We start from the raw sequence: 20230 nt of genomic DNA on the forward strand, positions 1-20230 counted from the left end.
GTCAAATGTTCAGATGTTTATGGTGAATTATGCTTTGCAACTAAAGATGGAGACTTCGACATTTCTGAGCCAACTCTTGTTCAAACCTCCATAAAGCAGGAGCTGGTACAGCAGAGCACTGTGCGAAGCGTTACAATACTGGAACCGCTGAGCAGAGACTCAGGTCATACATAGATCTGTTAATTACATAAGGAGGCCAGGGCTTTTTTTTTATTTTCAAGTCTCTCTTCTCATTTCAAACTAATTGCTAAAGAAAATGGAAATAATGAGTCATTGTATTGAGGGTGAGCTCAGTGCGTTTCAGTACACTGTACAGTATGTTCTAAACAGTTTTATTTTCACTGTTGGGAAGAAAGCATCAATGGTGGACTGTTTAAATTCCTGCACTTGCAGAATCTCTGCACGTCTCATTAGCAGTGAAACAAGGTCAATAATGTTCTCAGCTTTTTTGCTTTGCTTCTTCACTGTCATGCAGAAAGCACTGTGTTGCACTTCTGGCCTCAGCAGCTTGTAATTCTATACTATGCCTTACTTTCAGCTCCCTTTCTTCTGCCTTCTCATCAGAGTCCTGTATCTGAAATTTGAAACCCCAGACCATAATGATCCCTTGGGTAGCTTAACATGGCCTGTAGAGTTGCCTCAGGGTGAAATTTTTCCCATGTTTGGGCTGTCTTTCAGTGCAAATTGCTTTCCTCGCGATGTTGCTAACAGAGTGATTTGATGTACTTGTGCAGAATTCTTCCCCAGAAGAGTATTTGGAAATCATTCAGGGATGAATTCCAGTAGAAGTTCCCCAAGTTATAAGACAGCAAAGGGAATACTCGGCTGCCCCTGCTTTATTGTAATCCAGAAAAAACTAAAGTGAAGCCAAAGCAGTGACGTGATTAATTGTTCTCAGACCAGAGTGCTTTAGTGAACCAGACAACATTGTGAAGATCTGTCAAAAGCTCTCATTTACTATTATATTGGACTGTATTATTGAGCACTTCACCCTGCCTACTGCAGAAGCACCTGAAAGACTTGATGACTTCTGGAATCCATTTAACTTTGAATGAGATGGGGGAAAAAGTACTTGTGTGCTAATGACCATTACATGCAGCACCACAAGATTTCATCATCTATTATTCTCTTCCTAAGGAGATATCCTTGAGCTCACATCCTATCTAATTCACAAGTAGAATATCAGATTTCAAATATCCAAATTTAAAAAAAATCAGAAGGCTGTGTATAGGCTGCAGGTCAGTCCATAACTAATAGAGCCATCTGTGAAATTCTGATTTGGAAATCTCATTTGGTTTCTGGTCTTTAAGTTCATTCTGTTTACTGATCAGAAATCCTGGCCTTGCCTCAACCTGCAGGACTTCTTTTTCTTCCTATGTTTCCTTTTCCCACAAGTTTTTCTTACGGTGTCCGTAGAAGCTATCAGGATTCATTGCTACCTTGTCGCTGCCCCTTCTGTCTGTCATCACAAGGTGTACGTTACTTACATTCCTAGTTGATTTGCTGCAGTTCCTTTTTTTAGATGTTCGGTGTAAGCGCATCTGGAGGCAGAATCCTGTCTGAAAGACAGAGACTCCTTGAAAGAAGAAAGGAGTAAAACCCTATCTGTGTCATCAATTTTTACCACTATTGAGGGAATTTCTGATTTTTCATATGTATCCATGGACCCTCCTTCTCTGGGTTTCCCAGCTGTGGGTGTGCTCTCAAGTCCCTTACACTTGTCCTATTTGTGATCATCTTTTATTTCTTGGAGGGCCATCTGCTGTTTCTAAAAATTCTTTGCTTTATCATCCCGTCATCCAAACCTTCTACATCTACCTTTAAATCTTGCTCTCACTGTTTCCTATCTTTCCTTAGATTTAGAATAGGTGCCCCTAAAATGATGCCCTTCATGAAAGATGTTATAAAAAAAATAAATTAAATGGGGGTTAAGCAGCTTGTGTCAAATAACTCCTAGCTCTCAATGCCAGCAGCAAGCCAAAACCAACCATTCTCATGTGACAGCAATGAATCAATCCTCCATTTAGACTTTTTTGCCTTTAGAGCTACAGGCCACAAGCTCAGAGCATCCTGAAATGCCTAATAAAACAAAGCACATGACTATATAAGAATATAGGGCGCTCTTTTTTTAAAAAATATGTTTTTATTTTTTATTGATCTGTCTGTTAGCAAGAGGTTGCAATAATGCAGACCCAGCAAAGGAATGTAGTCCAAGGATATTTATAAGCTTTATTTCTAAACATGTCTTTTTTTTCCCCCCCCCAAAGGCATTGGATTTTTTAAAGGATCTTTTCATATGTACTTTTAATTCCATCCACACTCTACCATAGTGTAATTTGCACAGTTAACTTATTGCTTTGCAGTTTAGCCAACATAGTGAGCTGGGGTATGGAACAGAAAAGACTAAATGCTTATCATTTATGCTCACATGCTTGCCTGTGACCTTATAGATGACATTTTTTTTGCCTTAGTAATTCTATTCTCTGAGAATTGAGATCTAAATAAGAATTGGTTTTCACTCAAAGTGAAGTTTAAGCTATTAATTATACACTGGGCAGAGTTATATTCATGCAGATTGGGATCATAAGAAGCAAGCACCTTTTGGATGAATATGTTCTTTGTAAAAAAATAAACTTCATTTTCTCTTGTCACCGCAGATTAAATTTCTCATTCAGAGATGCTGCTCAGCTAAGTCCTTTAAAAAAAAAAAAAAGTCTGATTGAACTGCATTAGGATTTGGAGCTTATGGTACATCAGAGAACCTTGTAGTGGGGAAGCGAAATCATCTAGCAGTGAGGGATTCTCAAGAGACTGAGGGATTTTTTCCCTTTCTCTGCTTCTGTTATATTGTGAGACCACAGGCAAGTCACTTTACTTTGACCAGTTCATTACCATGTCTCTTAAAGACAAAGACTGCCTTTTGCTTTATGACTTTTGTCATGGCACTCTTGTCAAAGCTGTATTCTCCACGTAGTAATTCTAGCAAATAATATGGGGAAAACTGTTGAGTTAATAAAGTTGTAGAATTTTTATTTGTGTTTCCTTTACAGAGCTCAGGGCACTGTAAACCAGTTACCAATAATCATGCTGTCCTCCAAAGAGGGCTATATTAATTTTATCTTAATAGTACAGGTATAGTAGGAGATCTGCATAGTGTGTTACAGCATGGGGTATGGCTAAAAGCTAGTCTGTCAATCTATGGCAGAGCTAAACCTCTGTTTCTTGTAGTTCACTTTTCATCTAGACCAGACCAGGTTTCCACATTATTTTATTGAGGCATTAATCCATTTTGTCTAGTCTCTTGTGTCACAATACCTGTCAAAACTTTTCTCTTTGTATTTGTGCAAATAAAATCCACTCATGAAGTCAACTGTGTGGCCAGTACTTCTGACTGCAATGTTTCAGGCAGCATTGCTATGTCAATAAAGGATTTGATGATGTATACTATCTGCCTGACACAGCAGAGCTAACACAAACCACTAGAGTAAATGTAGTTATAACCACAAAATTCAACTTCTGTTGGTGTAGCTTTGCCTGGAAGCATGATGACATAGAATAGTTATACTGGCAAAAGATAGTTTTTATACGTGTGGTACAAAATTGTAACTACAGAGGAGGGTATAGCTATATCAATTTACACTAGCAGAATGCTCCTCTGTATTGGTATAGCTATACCAATTTCTGTCATTGGCTTGGTGTAATGTTAGCATTGCAATAGGAATCTGTATACTGGAGGAATCAGGAAAAAGTGACTTGGGACTCACAGATGTGTTTCTTCGTAATTTTCTTGTTACTACGCCTGTCCTAAGGTTGAAGGTAAGGCAGAATGGAAAGATCAGGAATAATGGTGGGGTAAAAGGTAAAAAACAGGTGTGAGGCAGTTCTAAAGGATGCAAAGATCATGGGAGAGTTCATCATTAGAGTCAGGAGGCAGACGTGACTAGGTGAAATGAGGAGAGGAAGAAGTTTAAAGGAAGCCATGGGTAGGCACAACACAGATATCAGCTGAGGAGCAACAGAAGAGAATCTATGCATTGGCACAGTCCCAGGAACCAGCAATCAGTCGCTTGGACTTTTGCTTGTAAAGGGATTTGAGAAGGGTTGGGGCATAACAGTAATATGCTCTCCACCAGTACAGGTATTTCACTGTATTGGGGTTAACTTCTCTCACTCTTACATCTGTACTTTATGCTCTTAAAATAAAGGAATTTTGCAAATGTATGGAAGTGTTCTCGGAGGACCTTGCTTTAGGTATTTGTTATGTCAGATGGAAATGAGTTTGTCCTCTGTGAACTTTAATGTATTTGTTTAAAAAAAAAAATCCTATATCTACTTTTACACCTTTTGTGACCTCTAATGGAGAGTATGTATTTTACTTAACTACGGTGTAGTGTAGGTGCAAAACATTTACAAGATATATGAATTCCCTGTAATTGTGCTGAATGGCAATTATGTACAGCACATTTATTTAAGTTTAACCATTCATTTGTGCTACAGACCTCTGCTGCCATGTTGAGATATGAGTCTATCCCCTAAGTCACACTTTCCATGATTTATTCATAGGGCGAGTGTTTTTTTGGAACTAAATCCAGTCAGTTTTATTCAGACATTCCATCAAAAAGCCCTTTTAGGTAGAAAGAAACACAGTTTACATTGGAATTCTGAGTTTTCCATTGCACTTGGCAAACCAGAAAAGAATCATCTTTCCTTCATGGCCCAGGGAGTTCTGAAACAACTTACCGTACTGTAAATCTGTATAAATATGGAATAACTCTTTCGGTGCTTGTGTGGCTGGATGCTTGAAAAAAGCAACATGAATTGAATTGAACATGCACTAGAGTTGTAACTGATTATGCATATTAGCTTGTTTTGGTGATGAATTTGCCTTTGCAAAAGTCAGTGTCACTTCCTACCCATTAATCCCAAAGGATTTTTTTAAAATGTAAAAAGATGTTTGCCTTAACTCTGAAATAATTTTTGCATTATTTCACCTGATTAAAACAAAAAGTGGAAAGGAAACACTGAAATTATTTTTATTCCAAGTAATTTTAAGAGTGATAAACTAAGGCTGTATTATATCTTAGAAGAAGTTGCCAAGAGTGGTAAGTGGACTAGAAGCTACTCTGAAGAGGCAAATAAGAATAAGGAATTCCCCTGTCATTGGGTGCTAGAGCACCCTTGACCAGCAGAGTGGTTTGTAGGAACCACTCCAGCTGAGTGAGTAGAGCTCTGCGGCTGACCTTAGCTGGCATATGATTTGAGAAGGAGGAAGACCGACTCACAGTTTCTTTTACTATCTCTATGTGAGCTGCATGGTATGAGAACTTTGATTTCTTTGAGACTCAAGGACCACCTGTCTTAATGTATCTGATTTTCAAACTTATAGTTAATATGTGATTTTCAAGTTGGGTATCAAACACTGCAAGTCATTCTGCAATGGTGCATTCATAACCAAGATACTTTGTATGAATTGCACTAATTTGGGTTTGAAGAATATGCATGAATAATCTCAAGGTTTGGGAGCACATGCAGTTTGTTTAGGATATTCTTTCTCGGTTTCATTGTTGTTCTGTTACAGAACTTAATGGTCAAAGACACAACTAAGCAATTCTTCTTAAATTGTTTCACCAGAAAATATGCCAGAACCAAACCCTATCAGTTTTCACAGTAGGTGCCAAGTACAGGTTTTATATTATTCAATTAGCTTTGCACTTAAAAGCACCAGTGGACTAAATTCTAGGAGGAGAGGAAAAAAAGAAGGAAGTGGCAAGCAGAGATAGCCATTTGTGGTTTGTTGTTTGTTTTGTTTGTTTGTTTGTTTTTTTCTCCCCAAACTGCAGTAATCGTACTTTGGGCAGCCATGAAAGTCTTCACAAAGCAACCACCTGCATTCAGCTTCGACTACACAACACTAGTAATTTGAAGCAAAGTTTAGCTCGAACGGTATGTCGTCTTTTTTTCCTTCTCTTTCTTTCAGCATTCCTGAAGGAATAAAATTCCACAAATCCTTTTATGTAGCAACCTGCAGTAATAATCAGAGAGATTGTTTGATTTCCTGAGAATGCATATTTTACTGCTGAACCCCAGTTGAAATGTACTGGGGAACATCTCTGCTTTGCTCCCATGCTTGTATCTAGTGTGTTACTGTAGAGAACACACAACTACAAAAAGACCAAAGGTTACCTTTTTAGAAAAAATTCAGTTTTGTCAGAATTTAATGCTATTTATTTCAGATGGTCAGAGAATTCTTATTTTTGATGGGCCTTTCTATGTTTTGAAATATAACAAGGACAAAACCACTCAAAGTACTGTGTAAAATGAATTAGATCCGGATTCTTGTCGTTATCACTGAAAACCAGGGCAGGCTGATAAAAGCCAGAATCACAGTTGGTGTGTTTGTGCATGTGTGATGCATACGTACGTGTGTGTATGTGCTTGTTTGTAGACATGCAGAAATGTTGTCTCTAAGGACATGTAGTCCTTACAGAAAACATTGTTTTATCATCATATTAAATCCAGGGAGATTCCTATTCAGATTATTTGAGTTTAAGCAACCTTGCAGTGGATTAGTGAGCTTTAATGACACTGGCCTATGCTACTAAATGTGAGCTTTATTCCCAGTGGACCACCTTGAATTACTTCCAACCCAAAGTTTGCAGTACAGCAGAAGCTTTGTTCTCAGCAGTGTTCACTGGCAGTGTGTTGACTCTGTTCACAGATAGTACCAATTACCTGCTTTGCATAGGTATGCTATCAGCCCGAGTCTGTCAATATGAGTCAGATGGCAGATTTCTAACAAAAAAGGATAGTGGCTTTCTTTTCACTTCTGTTATGTGTCACCATGCGAAACATTCAGTTCAACACAATATTACCCTGCAGAATTAAAGGAGGACTATAATGAGGCCAAATATATATTTTTTTTTTTAACATTTTAAGCAGCTTATAGATAAAAGCAGAATAACTTAGTGCTGATATGTACAATCCTGGCTTAAATTATTGGTATTCTTCAATGCCAATATTATTAACTTAATTTTTATTTTTTAAAAACCATTGATTCTTCTTGATATAGCACCGTCCAAAAGAAAGTTAATTAGAAAACATGGAAGCTTTCATCACCAGGTCACTTCTTCAAATCTGATTCAGATCAATGAATTGCCAACTGCTTGCTCTCAGTCTAGAGAAAATAAGTTGATGTTTGAATGTACCTTCAGAAGGGGGTGAAAAAGTGACTATCTCGTGTCCTTTCTCACCCCATCCCTATATCACAGCAGGAAAAAGAACACATCCAGTGACCACTGGAATGAGTTTTGTCTTGGGAAAGTATCTGTGGTACTTCGTTGTCATTTAACTGCAAGTTGTGAGATTGGGGCAGGAATCGCCATGTGATTTCCATTGTCTGCATTAAACAGCGATTAGATGGTCATCATAGTCATTTCTGGTGTTAGATCTGTGACAAGACATCCTGTGTTAGGAGATGAAAAACTTCATTTTTCCATATAGTGCTGCCAAAGACGGGCTTGAGAAGAGTGGAATGTTGGATATTAGATATAATTATGGACACATGTTAAGTATGTGTAATGGTGGAAAAATTATTTACCTATTTAGGTCAGCATCTCTGTCTTTTAAATGGAATAATATATTATTGACCCTTCTGCTGGGCAGTTGCAGGTTTCCAACATTTTCTGCCCTGAGAAATCAGTGATACGAATTAGAAGTTTGATACGAATGCGTTTTGCTACTTATATGCATATAGTATGTGCTGAAAGTATTTTTTACATGCATATACTGAAAAGAGGGAGCCTTATACAACTTCCTGACAATCTCTTCTTCAAACTTCCAAGCCAATGGTTGATTCTCTACAAGTTACTCTGTCTTCAAACAGAAAAACTAAAATATAGAGCAAATGACCTATTTGCTGTATATAGATCTGCTGTTACTATAGATCTTCAAAATCATCTGCTTTGGAACCTAATGATATGTTCGGGAGTCTCTTCTGAAGCTCTAAAGCTTGTTTGTGTGCTAAGGAAGCAAAACTCTGTACCAATGCCATCTGGAGACTGCCTTCATGTTTCTTGCTTACCTTACATAACACTGTTGAAATTGGGATGCATAGTTAAAAATACCTGCCTGTACATGCAAATTACTATTATTTTACTATTATGCTTAATAACCAATATAAGTGGATACTTACAGTGCAACTAATGTTTTCTAACCTTTTTTAAGCTTACGAACTTTGGCCAATAACTAAGTGTTCACAATTCTTTCGTGAATTCAGCTGAAAACCATATTTTTTTAAGGTGAACACTTGCTTCCTTTCCTTTTGTGGGAAGCTGGCATTCTGTTATGAAGTATTCAGAAAGAGGAAATTGTCTTGAACTGAGCACTTATAAGCAAGAAATTTGGTCTGGGGCTTTACATGGAATCACAGCTCTTTCAGCCAGTGGGTGACCTTTAATTTGATTTTGTTTTTTTGAAACATGAGATCGATCAGCCTTAACACTCTTGAACAAAAGTCTTTTAAGACCCGAGTTTTCAATGCGTTAGATTCCTACTAAACTTCCAAATAAAGCTTATACAGAGAACATAAGGTTATCTTTATGATATAGAAACATATTGAAGCTCAGTTTTATACCATCTAGCCAGACAAAGAGCTTCTGTTGACAGGAGTGGGAATTCTACACTTTGCAGATTTTTTTTTTCTCCACACATCGAAATCTTGAGAATGACGATGAATGTGGAGAAAATCCAATAGTCTTGTAAAATGGTTGCCCAGTGTACATGGGTTACAATAATACTGAATGGTGACTGCTAGATTTATTTTGACTATACACCTGTCCTACTCTGTATTTTAACTTAGGTGGTCTTTAAGAAGCAACTCTTAACCACAAACTCCACAAGTTGTAGTGGTTCAGAAACATTAAATTCCTAGTGGCTGGGTGGTGTTTAGGAAGAAATGTGCAGTGGAACAGTGTAGAAGCAGAAACCTTTATCCAGATACCATTTCCAGGGAGTGCTCTGCATATCCAAGAGACTCATTTTTTCACAGTTGTCCCCCCACACTGATTACCTAGGTAAAGCATGAATATTTGCAGTGAAGAAGGAGCAAAGAACACTTACAAGTTTCTAACAAGAGTCTCACTTGCTTCCAGAAAGGGATTTTTGGACTAAAGCAGTCAGCAAGCAATATTTCCTGAAAGTTCAGAAACATTGTTATTGTCATATATACAAGTGTTAATGGTGTTAACATTTTGCTAGACATAATGAGTTAAGTGTTAACATTCCAAGCATAATCACAGACGAGAAAAGTCAGTGGTCCATCATGATAAGAAGTTGGGGTTTTTTTCCATTATTTAAATGTTTGTGACTTTTTAGAGGGATTGTGTAGTACCTCAAATAGAAGGGAGACTTTTCTTGTCTTTAAGTATCCCTTGAAATTGTGCTACTGTGAAATGCTTCATGTTCTATTAATATCCTCAAAGTCTCCTTCAACTCTGTTGCAGTTTGACAGGTCTAAATAAGGTTTATTATACTGCAATGCACTGTGAAGGCCAGCAGCAGAGACCAAGCATCTCTTGATGTTTCACACATCAGAAATGGTTACAATTACCAGGTAGAATGATTACAAACAAACAAACATAGTCTTTCAGGCAGGTAACTAACAAGCTTGGAAGACAAATTAGCAGTGTTCAGGCCATTAGAAAACATTTATTGTCTCAAAGAATTTGTGGAACTGTAATTAATAACGTACAATAGGGTTTAACCAGGAAGGGTGACATTTTAAGATTTCTTCAAGTGAATTATTGATCACCCCTTTACGGTAACTGACACAGCTCTGAAAGCTTCAGGCCATGAAGTTACTTCAGGTTACTAATAATAGCAAAGAACATGAGCAGCTCTTGAGCTGGCATAAGTCATAGACGCAGAGTTTTCCTCCAGCTGCAGGGCATGCTTGTGGCAGAGCACTCGTATCGGAAAGGAGAGGTTCTGCTCACAGGCAGGAGCACCGGCAAGTCTGTCAGGACCAGATGAAACCTAATGGAGGAGACACGGACTATGGTGCATTGAAAGCTGCAGTGTTTCCTTTCACTCTGGACCCAGTTCTGTAGATCTCTTTGGGTCTACTGAAATCTGCCCCAGCCACACTGAATTCAAGGATCTGAGGTAGTCTACACTGAGCTCAGTCAATTTTGCTGTTGCTGTTCTCTGAAACTTGCAGCATTGGTCGTAAAATGTATTTGAAAGTCTCAGACTTAGAGGCAGTTTATGGAAAATAAATTTCCCTCCCTCAGAATTCATATAAAAAGATGTGAAAATAGTGTGCTTTTTTTAAAAAAAAAAAAAGCGCAAACTTTTAGACTTTTAAGATTCTTCAGCTATCTCAGACAGTTATGTACATATGCAGCTACTGTTTATTTTTGTGAGTTAATCTGTGCTCACTTGTGGGGAGAATTTGACCTGTGAGCTATAGGATCCTTCCAAATTTAAACTTTGGAATGTGTTATTTTATAGAAATCTCCATTAAGGTTGTAGTTGAACTAGCGTCACGGAAACATATTTGTATCTTGACAGCCCTTCTATATAATAATCACCCATATGTATTCAGGTGCTAAATAATTCACATACTCCCACCTTTTGCCCTAGTCCATCAGATCCCCTTAAGCTTCTGGGTTCCTATCAATCACACATACCTAATTTTTCTCTAAGCTTCAGGGCTCCTTCCTTCAGTCTGTGTCACGTTGTTTCCAAGTTCATCCCTCCCTGTCCTCTAGTCCTGTCAGTGTATGAGATCAAGGAGGAAGTCTGTCATTTATCAGTCTTGGTCTGTAGCTCAAGCCTTGTCCCTGTGATTGCTCAGTTCGCATGTGCTCTGCTATTTGTGAGGTCTCCAGAGGTGGCAGTGTGACAGCTAAGCATGCAGTGTACATTATAAAAATGCAGGGTGGATTTTGCAGAACATGTACGCTATTCATCTGTAGGGTAATGTGACTTTTAAAGTAATAAAAAAAAAAAGGGGGGGATGTGATCTACTGAGATTCAAGATGGATGTGATTGACCATTGCTGTCTAGAAGTAGCAAATTCAAATCATGATATTGTAGCAAGCAACTATGGAGTGCTTGGTGCTATTTCATTCCTGGAATGCATGCTTCTCATTATGGTAGCACTACAAAAAATTCTCAAGGCTTGAGATGTTATACCAGTCCTCTAGCTTGCATTGGAGCAGCATGATAGCTGTCAGAGGTCAGGTGCTCCAAGCCTCAGAGTATGGTATGGGCAGAAGACATGAATCATGAGCAAACCCAGCAGTTATTAGGTCAGAGCCATATGTAGCACAGTTAGTGCTGCACTCAGGAAATTGGCATCCATAAGCTATTTTTGTAGGTCTTGTAGTCATTGTTGTAAGAACAACTCAGTGGCGTTCAGAGACAGATTCTGAAATCAGCTGAGAAAAGACCATTTACTCTCAAATGCATCCCCTAACCCCCAAATACTTACCCTGTCTTCTCCTCTATAATAACATTTAACACTCTCATGCCAATACACTGAGATAAGGAACATGGGTGTTTGTATAAGATCAAATGCCCAGACAAAGTGGAGCTTAGTGCTTAGGTCTAAGACACATACATTCAAGGCTTAATGCATGAGAATATTTTTCTTACCTTCGCCCCCTTCCATTTCATTCACCTAATTCATCTTTCATTTATTGCCACTATGTGATAAAAGAGATAGTAGCGCTCCAGATGGGAATTCTTTATGGAACATCTGTAATGTATCTAGCTCAGCAAGATCCTGCTCCTTAATGGTGCTATTGCTAAATCTCTATTTAGCGATCTAAAGCAGAATTAGTGTGAATTAATTCATGTCAGTTAACATATTTAAATTGAATCCAACCATAGCAGAGACACAAGTTGCTCAGGAATGTTAGCTTTAGAACACTACTGTACTTCAATTAACTAGAAAAAATTGCTGTGTGGTCACCTTATTCTGAACAAGCTTTCAATATTTTAATTCACTAACATTCAAAATATTAGGAGAAGTTTTTTTTAGCCAAGTAAGTAAAAGACTGGCTTTTTTTTCTTTAGAAAATACAAATTTGCTTTCAAATTCTGTTTAAAAGGGGAAAAAAATAATGAATCATATTTCATCACTGTTGGATTATGCTGTTCTCATTTTTAAAAAATTTTGTTTATTGTATTAAAGTTATAACAGGAAAAGATGAACAGAAGATTTTTTTTTCTTACTGAAATGTTTTGCTTCAGGTTAAAATATTTTGTCTTCCCTTCACAAAGAACTTGAAAGTTTCATTAGTTTAGTCCAGCCTAAAATGGAGTCACCTTTCCGATTTTTCTGTATCCTTGGCCAGATTTAATTTCTGTCCTCTGCTTCACCTTTGAGCAAACAAATATTTTAGATCAGTACACATGTAAATAAATAGACTGTAGCCTGGTTGCCTAAGCTGTGCCCATCCCAGCCATCGTTTGCATTTCTAGAGATACTAAGAGAAATAATGTCTGGCAGTTGTCCTAGCCGCCATGGAAACAGAAGCTCATCACCACTGTTCTCCTGCTTCTGTTTTCTTATTTAATTCTTTTCTCTCTCATCCCCCCCCCACCCTTCCCAGGGTTATACCTGTTCATAAGTGTCATTCCCTTCTTTGTAATCCTTGACCAGTGAATTTGGGGTCATGCTTGTCACAAGCCCCTCCGTAACTTTTTCTTATGAGTTATAGGGATCTGGGCTAAACCATGAGTCAGAAAAAGGGCAGAATTTTCAGGACATGGTGTTGCCTACAAGCTGGCAGTACATGCCTAGTATGGACTGAGCTACCTCCATGGGATGGAAGGAGTTAAGGCATCAAAGGCAACAAATCCATGGGGCTGGAGAAAGGACTATATCTGAATGGGAACAGGCTTGGTCAGCAGAATGTGTCAAATAAGGCAAAATCACAAAATCGTTTAGGCTGGAAGGGACCTCATGGGATCATTTAGTCCAATTGCCCTGCTCAAGCAGGGTCAAGCAGCTGGAGCAGGTTGCCCAAGACCATGTCTGGTCAAGTTTTGAATATCTCAGCAGATATTCAAACCTACTCCACAACCTTTCAGGGCAACCTCTTCCTGTGTTTGACTACCTTCACAGTATTTTTTTTCTTGTGTTAAGGTGGAATTTCATGTGTTTTAATTTGTGCCTTTTGCCTCTTGTCCTGTCAGTGAGCACTACTGAAAAGAGTTTCACTCCCTTGTCTTCATTATTTCCCATCAGATATTTGTACACATTGGTAAAATTCCTCCTGTGCTTTCCCTTCTCCAGACTGAACAGTCCCAGCTCGGCCTCTCCTCATACAAAAATGCTTTAGTGCCTTGATCATCTCTGTGACTCTTCATTGAGAGAAGTCCCTTCAGAGGGGTTGCAAAGGATGGTACAGATGTTCTCCATTCTGTTCTCTCAGAAAAGGAAGCAGGAGAGAGGTTGTGGATGCAAACTGATTTCTGCTTCATGACTAATGTATATTGCCATTGCAAAAAGGTGCCTTCTGCTGTCTGTAACAAGAAAGCAGAGGCAGGGTTTACTGAGGCCTGGCTGTAGTCTTAATCTATACGTAGCTAGAAGGAACAATCTGGTTTGGCCTCCTATATAGTACAACCAGTGTAACATGAGAGAGATTCACCAAATAAAATTTCAGACCAAAGCATCCTGAACGCTCTGAGAGTTCCTAAAAGAACATGCTGACTTTGGAATATACCAAGCAAATCTCTCCAACATACATTCTTCCTATCAGAATACTATATCTCGCTGTATGCTTCTCTTCCACAGCATGAGGATGACCAAAGACGTTTCAGCGTGAATGAGCTGTTAGAAGACACTTGTGCCTGGAGACTGACTCGGTAAGAACACTGGTATTTAATAGTATTTCTGTTTGTTCATATTTGTAGTGAGCCTCCTGGCCTCAAAGGACAATTCTGAGACCTACTGGGGACAGGAATGATAACAAAGAGAAAGAAAATTGGTTCAATGTTTTAGACTCTTATTTTCAGACCTTATTGATTGCTTAGCAAAAATCAGTAATCATTTATAGATCTGTGTAATTTTTCTCCATTCTCTCCCTTTCATGTCATTGAAGGTTTCATTAGAACTTTCATGTTTCCCAAAGATTCCCATAATTGAAGGAGTCATTTTCATGTGTGTTGCTCTTAGAGAATTTTTAAGAGTAAATACTGTAAAAATAATAGATTTGCTCTTAATTATGCCTGTGTTTTCACAGTTCAGTGATTTTTTTTTTTTATTTTATTTTTTTAATGGAGGCTAGCTATGACAAGTTTTTAACTTGGCACTCAAGGCGTATCTGACTAAAGCTAACCTACTATGGACAAGCACTAAATGAGATAGATTCCTCATTCAACCTGCGTTATGTTCTGTTTCATGCACTTAGATAAAGAAGCTGTTAATGCTTTTTGTAATGTTTTTCATCAATGTGTTATGAAGTACTTTGCCAAGAACGGTAAATGCCACACCTGTCATTTAGCAGATGGAGAAAAACAGAGAGGTAGTGACTTGTTCAAGGTGAATATCTGGTGCTTACTGAGGACCCATCTGGTTTCCTAGGAGCATGGCCCAAATTTCCATTCTGGTCCTTGCTATAAAGATATCAAACCAATCATACAGTCTATACACACACTACTTATTGACTGTTTTATATCTTGTGATGTAAAGCATGTGGCCTTTTCCACTGCAAAGAGAGTCTTCAGAGGGCATATGTGATAAAAGATGTTGAGCGGCAAATCAACATGGTCTGCAAAATTTCCTCTGATACTGTAGGGCAATGAATAACTGATAGCGTAGGCAATAAATACTGTCTTTCTTCAGCCACAAGTTCAGTAAATATTGAAAAAGTAAAAGCTTGAACTGTGTTTGATCACTGTTTCCTGTTTGTCCCATAGATTGTTGACAGGTAGGAGAAAACATTTTCCAGCAGTGATGACCCAGAAAGATCTGTGGTCAGGCCCTGTGCTCTCAATTGCATTTCTAACTTAACTGAGGAAAAAAAGGGGTAATAGCTAAGTGATAAAAGTTTGCTGTCCATAATGTGCACAGGAGCTGCCTTGATGATTTGCAGAAGGATTTTACAATGCTGAGTTGGGTGTGTGATAAAGTGACAGATGAAATTTTGAGAAGATAAATGTAGATGGGAGGAAACAGTCTTAAATTCCCATATGAAATAATAGGCTCGGAGTTGACTTTTACCACCAGGAGTGAGTTCTTGGGGTTATAATAAATAGTTCTGAATGTCAGCTTGGTGCACAGCAGCTGCAAAAAAAAGATAAAAAAATGTTGGGAATTATTATGAAAGAAATGAAAAACCAAAAAAACAATATTATGCCACAGTATCAGTGTAGGGTGTTCATTTATCTTTAATACGGCCGGCAGTTCTGCTTCTCCCATTTCAAATATGATGTAATAGAACTTGAAAAAGTGAAGAGAAGGGCAGCAAGGATGCTCAGAGGAATGAAATGCTTTCCATATGAGGAACAAATAACTAACAATATTCTTCATCCTGATGAAGAGATAATAGAATATGAGTATTTTATAGATGACAAGTCTATGAAATTGAGGAGCACAGAGAACGTCTGCAAAAAAGGATAATTTACTGTATCTTCCAATGCATGATAAAGGGAGCATGAAGTGAAAGCAGCAGACTCAAAACAGACAAGAGTAGGTATTTCTTTGTATATGTCCTAATTAAGTAATGTCTGGACACAGCCCAGCTTATCCAGGATTGTGTCCAGATGACTTCTGAATATCTCCAAGGAGGGAGACTCCACAACCTCTCTGGGCAACTTGTGCCATTGCTCAGTCACCCTTGGTACCTCCTGTGTTTCAGTTTGTGCCCGTTGCCTCTTGTCCTGTCACCTAGCACCACTGAAGAGAGCCCGGCTCCATCGTCTTTACACCCTCCCTTCAGGTGTTTATATACATCAAGAAGCTGATGAAGATCAAGCTGATCAAGAAGCCACCCTGAGCTTTCTCTTCTCTAGGCTAAACAGTCCCAGCTCTCAGTCTTTCCCTATAGGAGAGATGCTCCAGTCCCTTCATCATCTTCGTAGCCCCTTGTTGGACTCTCTCCAGTACATCCATGTGTCTCGTACTGAGGACCCCAGAAGTGGACACAGTATTCCCGGTATGGCATCACCTGTGTTGAGTAAGAGGGGAAGGATCACCTCCCTCAACCTGCTGGTAATACTCCTCCTAATGCAGCCCAGGATACCTTTAGCCACCTTTAGCCTTTTTTGCTGCAAGGGCACATTGCTTGTTCATGTTCAGCTTCCTGTCCACAAGGACTGCCAGTTCCTTTTCTGAAAAGCTACTTTCCGGACAGTCAGCCCCCAGCATGTACTGGTGCATGGGGTTATTCCTCCCCAGGTGCAGGACTTTGCAGTTCCTTTTGCTGAACTTCTTGAGGTTCCTGTCAGCCCATTTCTCCAGCCTGTTGACATCCCTCTGGATGGCAGTATGACTCTGGTGTATCACCCACCCAGTTTTGCATCATCAGCAAACTTGCTGAGGGTACACTCTGCCCAATCATCCAGATCATTAAGGAAGATGTTAAATAGTACTGGGCCCAGGACTGACCCCTGGGGTACACTGCTAGTTACCAGCCTTCAACTAGATTTTGTGCCACTGATCACCACCCTCTGGGCCAAGACATTCTGCCAGTTTTCAATCTACCTCACTGCTCATTCAGCCCATAGTTTATTAGCTTCTCTGTGAGGTTGTTATGGGTGACAGTATCAAAAGCCTATGATTTCATCATGGAAGGTTATCAGGTTGGTCTAGCACAACTTTCCCTTGGTGAATCCATTCTGACTACTCTCTATCACCTTCTTGTAGTTCATGTGCCTGGAAATGGTTCTCAGGATTAGTTGTTCCATCACCCTCCTAGGGTTCAAGGTTAGGCTGATCAGCCTGTAGTTCTCTGGGTCCTTCTTCTTGAAGATGGGAGTGACGTTTGCTTTCCTCCAATCTTCAGGCACCTCTTCCAAGAGTCATGTTTGTTTAAAGTTCATCAAGAGTGGCCTCACAATGACATCAGCCAGCTCCCTCAGCGTTCATGGGTGCATCCCATCAGGGCCCATGGACTTATGTGTGTCCAGTTTAAGTATTCTCTAACCTGATCCTCATCCACTTCCTAGTTCATTCCAGGGACTGCTCCCTGGAGGGGAACATCCATGAGACAGCACCACACTAGACTCCTTGTACATATGCGGTCTTTCAGTGCTGTGCTTAAGGCTTGCTCCAGGATGTGCATTACATACCTTTGATGCTATGGTATGGAAATACCACTATGGCAGACTGCCTCGTTATGTTGGGCATTTTGAAATGAACCTCCCCCTTTTTAAGGAATAAAAAACCTATATGTCTTAGTAGCACTGTAGAGATATAGGGGGCCTGGAGTAGGCTCCCACTTGGTGCTATGCAGGGTGCACAGCTGGTTCTATCTGTGGCTGCTCCAAGTATTGTGAACACAAGCCTTCATGCACTCCTTAACTTAAGGATCAAAAAATCACTCCCTGGAGCAAACTTCTTCAGCAGTGTTCACATGTTCTTTTTCCCCATTAGAGGCAACTAGTTTGAGCTGAAAGCACTGGCACAATTATTAAGGCACTTAGATTTGAAGCACCACCAAAATTATAAGGTGAGCCATACAGTGAAGAAAAGCCCTTGTTCTTGTAAGCAGTGCCACTCTAGTATTTTTTTGTGAGTAAGCCAGTCAATAGTATCATACCTAGTCATAACAGCCGTTTCTAACATAACATGCAACAACATCTTTGTGCTTATTCTGTACTGGGATGTATGTTTGCAACATGTTATAATTCCTCAAGTCTATATCTAGCTAGGGCTGTACTAGAGGTGGAGTAGATAGATGCAGTGGAATGGAGATGCAGTAGAATGGGCTCAACACAGGCTGTGCAAATCTGCCTGGCACCTAGGAAGGCCAGCAGATTACTTTCCCATATTGCTGTGTCTTCACAGCTGTGAGTATTTAGATTAGCTAAATAAAATAATGCTTAGGGTTGTCTGCATGTACTGTAGTTACATTTCTGATTGTAGCACACAAACATTTGTCTTTTAGAGAACGTATTGATTGAGATGCTCAATCTACTTAGATCCAGCAGAGAAGGAAAAAGAACTGTTCGAACTGGCTTGACATGAAGTAAAAAGAATGAACTGGAACTTTACCTCTGTAATAATCAGATTTCCTCTCACAGGCAAATGTGAACAAATAAAACCAGCAGCCCCTACATCGCTTCATACACTGATTTTCATAGCTTGAAAACCAAACACAATGTAAATCAATGAGTGCATTAGAAGAACTGCAGTCAATTGGCCCATAATCTCGGATACTGAGGTGCCAGTAACTATAACACGATGGCTAGTCTGATCCATGCAGTTAGGCACAGCTTAGTTAGGCAGCATGGTGATAAACAGCATTTTAAAAAGGAAACCTAGTATTGCTCCACAGTAGGTGCTGCTGCCAGGAAACTGAAAAATTAATGCTGTAAGTATATGCTATATACTTCTCATCTTCCTCCCATATAGACCAGCTGGGATCTAAGACTGACTCTCTCAAGTTGTTTGTACTTTTCTTTTTTCTTTTCTTTTCAAAACTATTGGACCATATTGCCTTGCTAAAAGGTCCAAAAATTTCCTCAATGTCAAAGAAACACTGCATGTTCATGGCTTGGTTAGCATTGCCATATTTATACACATTGTACAAAGATGTACAAGTGTGAGGTATGTCTGTGTGACAACATATGGGTGGTATTAGTTATCTAGCAGCCAAAGATTCAGGATAGCATTAGTAGAGGTATTTTGATTATTGTTACAAGTTGCTGGATCTGTTTCCTATTCATTATGTAAAATTATGGCTACTTTATACAGAAAATTCTCTAGGGTAGAACAAACTGATGGAAAATATGTTAATTTTTTGGACTAGTATTATAAATTATGAAATTATTCTGAAACCTGCATTTAGAGCAAGCATGCTAATAAGCATGCTTACCTGTATGCATCAAGGCAAGCCCATATGTCCAGAACTACTTTTGAGCTGGGTAATGCTATCAAAAAGATGTTATGCCTGGAGATTTGGTCAAAGCAGAGCAACAACTTGTATTGGCTATGATTTAACAGGATTACAGGAGGAATTGCCAGACAGCTACTCAACACACAAACTGCCTGGCTAGATAAGGCTAGTGTAGATTGGAAATAAAAAGCTGAAAAGGCAAAACCATCTGTCGGAGGAGGTGTACAGTAGGCATCTATGGGGAAATGCACTCTGGTATTAGCACAGGGAAGGCCACCTAACATTTCTCTATTCTGCATGACCATTTCAGTGCAATGACTCTTTCCTTCGCTTGTCATACAAGATATATAATCAAAGTCTAACCACATACCATGAAAGCTGTACTTTGGACCGTAGTTGCAACTCTACTCTCTGGTTGCTCAGTTAGCCCAACTAAGATACATGAGGACACACACAATTTCTCTGCAAACAGTAGTCCGTTTGCTCTGAAGCAATCAAAATACTTTTGTGACTTTCAGCTACCAGACTACAATGAGGGGGAAATTCCTTCTAAACCTGCTGAAAAGAGAGAACCCTAATACAAGGGTCAGTGGGAAATACAAGAGGAAAAAAAAGTCAAGGATAAAGTGATAGAGTAAAACAAATAAACACTGAAGAAAGAATATAAATTGAAATTTCCACTTTTTCATAAAAGCACATGCAAACCCTAACTACCACTGAGGACCATCAAGGCAATAAGTAGTCTATTTTACCAATCAGTAGGCTAGGCAGGGTGTGGAAGTGGGAACTAAGGTTTCTGTACCCTTTCCTGAAAATTTGACCCTACAGAGGAGGCTGTCAAAGGAAAAGGAAGGTGTATTCCTGTGTGTAACAACCTTAGCCATGGTCTCATAGGCACCTTTTCTGTTTTGTTCCAGTTGACAAATAAACGATGGCTAGAATTTCACTGTGCTTGAAACACAGAAGATTACACAAATGCTTCTTAAAAGCAAAACTCTGATTCTGGTTATCTGTTGCGGATAGCACTTGAAGCCTGTGGCTCTAAAATGGTGAGATTTACAGCTGAAGCCTCAGTCTTGGAGTTCAGTGTAGAGAGGAATATACTCCTGTTCATAATCCTAATTAATTTAGTGAAGCTTTGTGAAGGCACAGCA

The 20230-nt window shown here is 39.1% G+C and overlaps 1 protein-coding gene across 1 annotated transcript in view; it reads left to right on the top strand.

The window, feature by feature from the left end:
* PIK3C2G (phosphatidylinositol-4-phosphate 3-kinase catalytic subunit type 2 gamma) overlaps positions 1-20230 on the top strand; it is a 222599-nt gene that overhangs the window by 27825 nt on the left and 174544 nt on the right. The window contains 2 exon segments of the mRNA XM_075505608.1: positions 5841-5943; positions 13811-13881. Coding sequence (XP_075361723.1) covers positions 5841-5943; positions 13811-13881 — 174 coding nt within the window.

Source organism: Mycteria americana, chromosome 1 (assembly GCF_035582795.1).
Source record: "Mycteria americana isolate JAX WOST 10 ecotype Jacksonville Zoo and Gardens chromosome 1, USCA_MyAme_1.0, whole genome shotgun sequence".
Lineage (NCBI taxonomy): Eukaryota > Metazoa > Chordata > Aves > Ciconiiformes > Ciconiidae > Mycteria > Mycteria americana.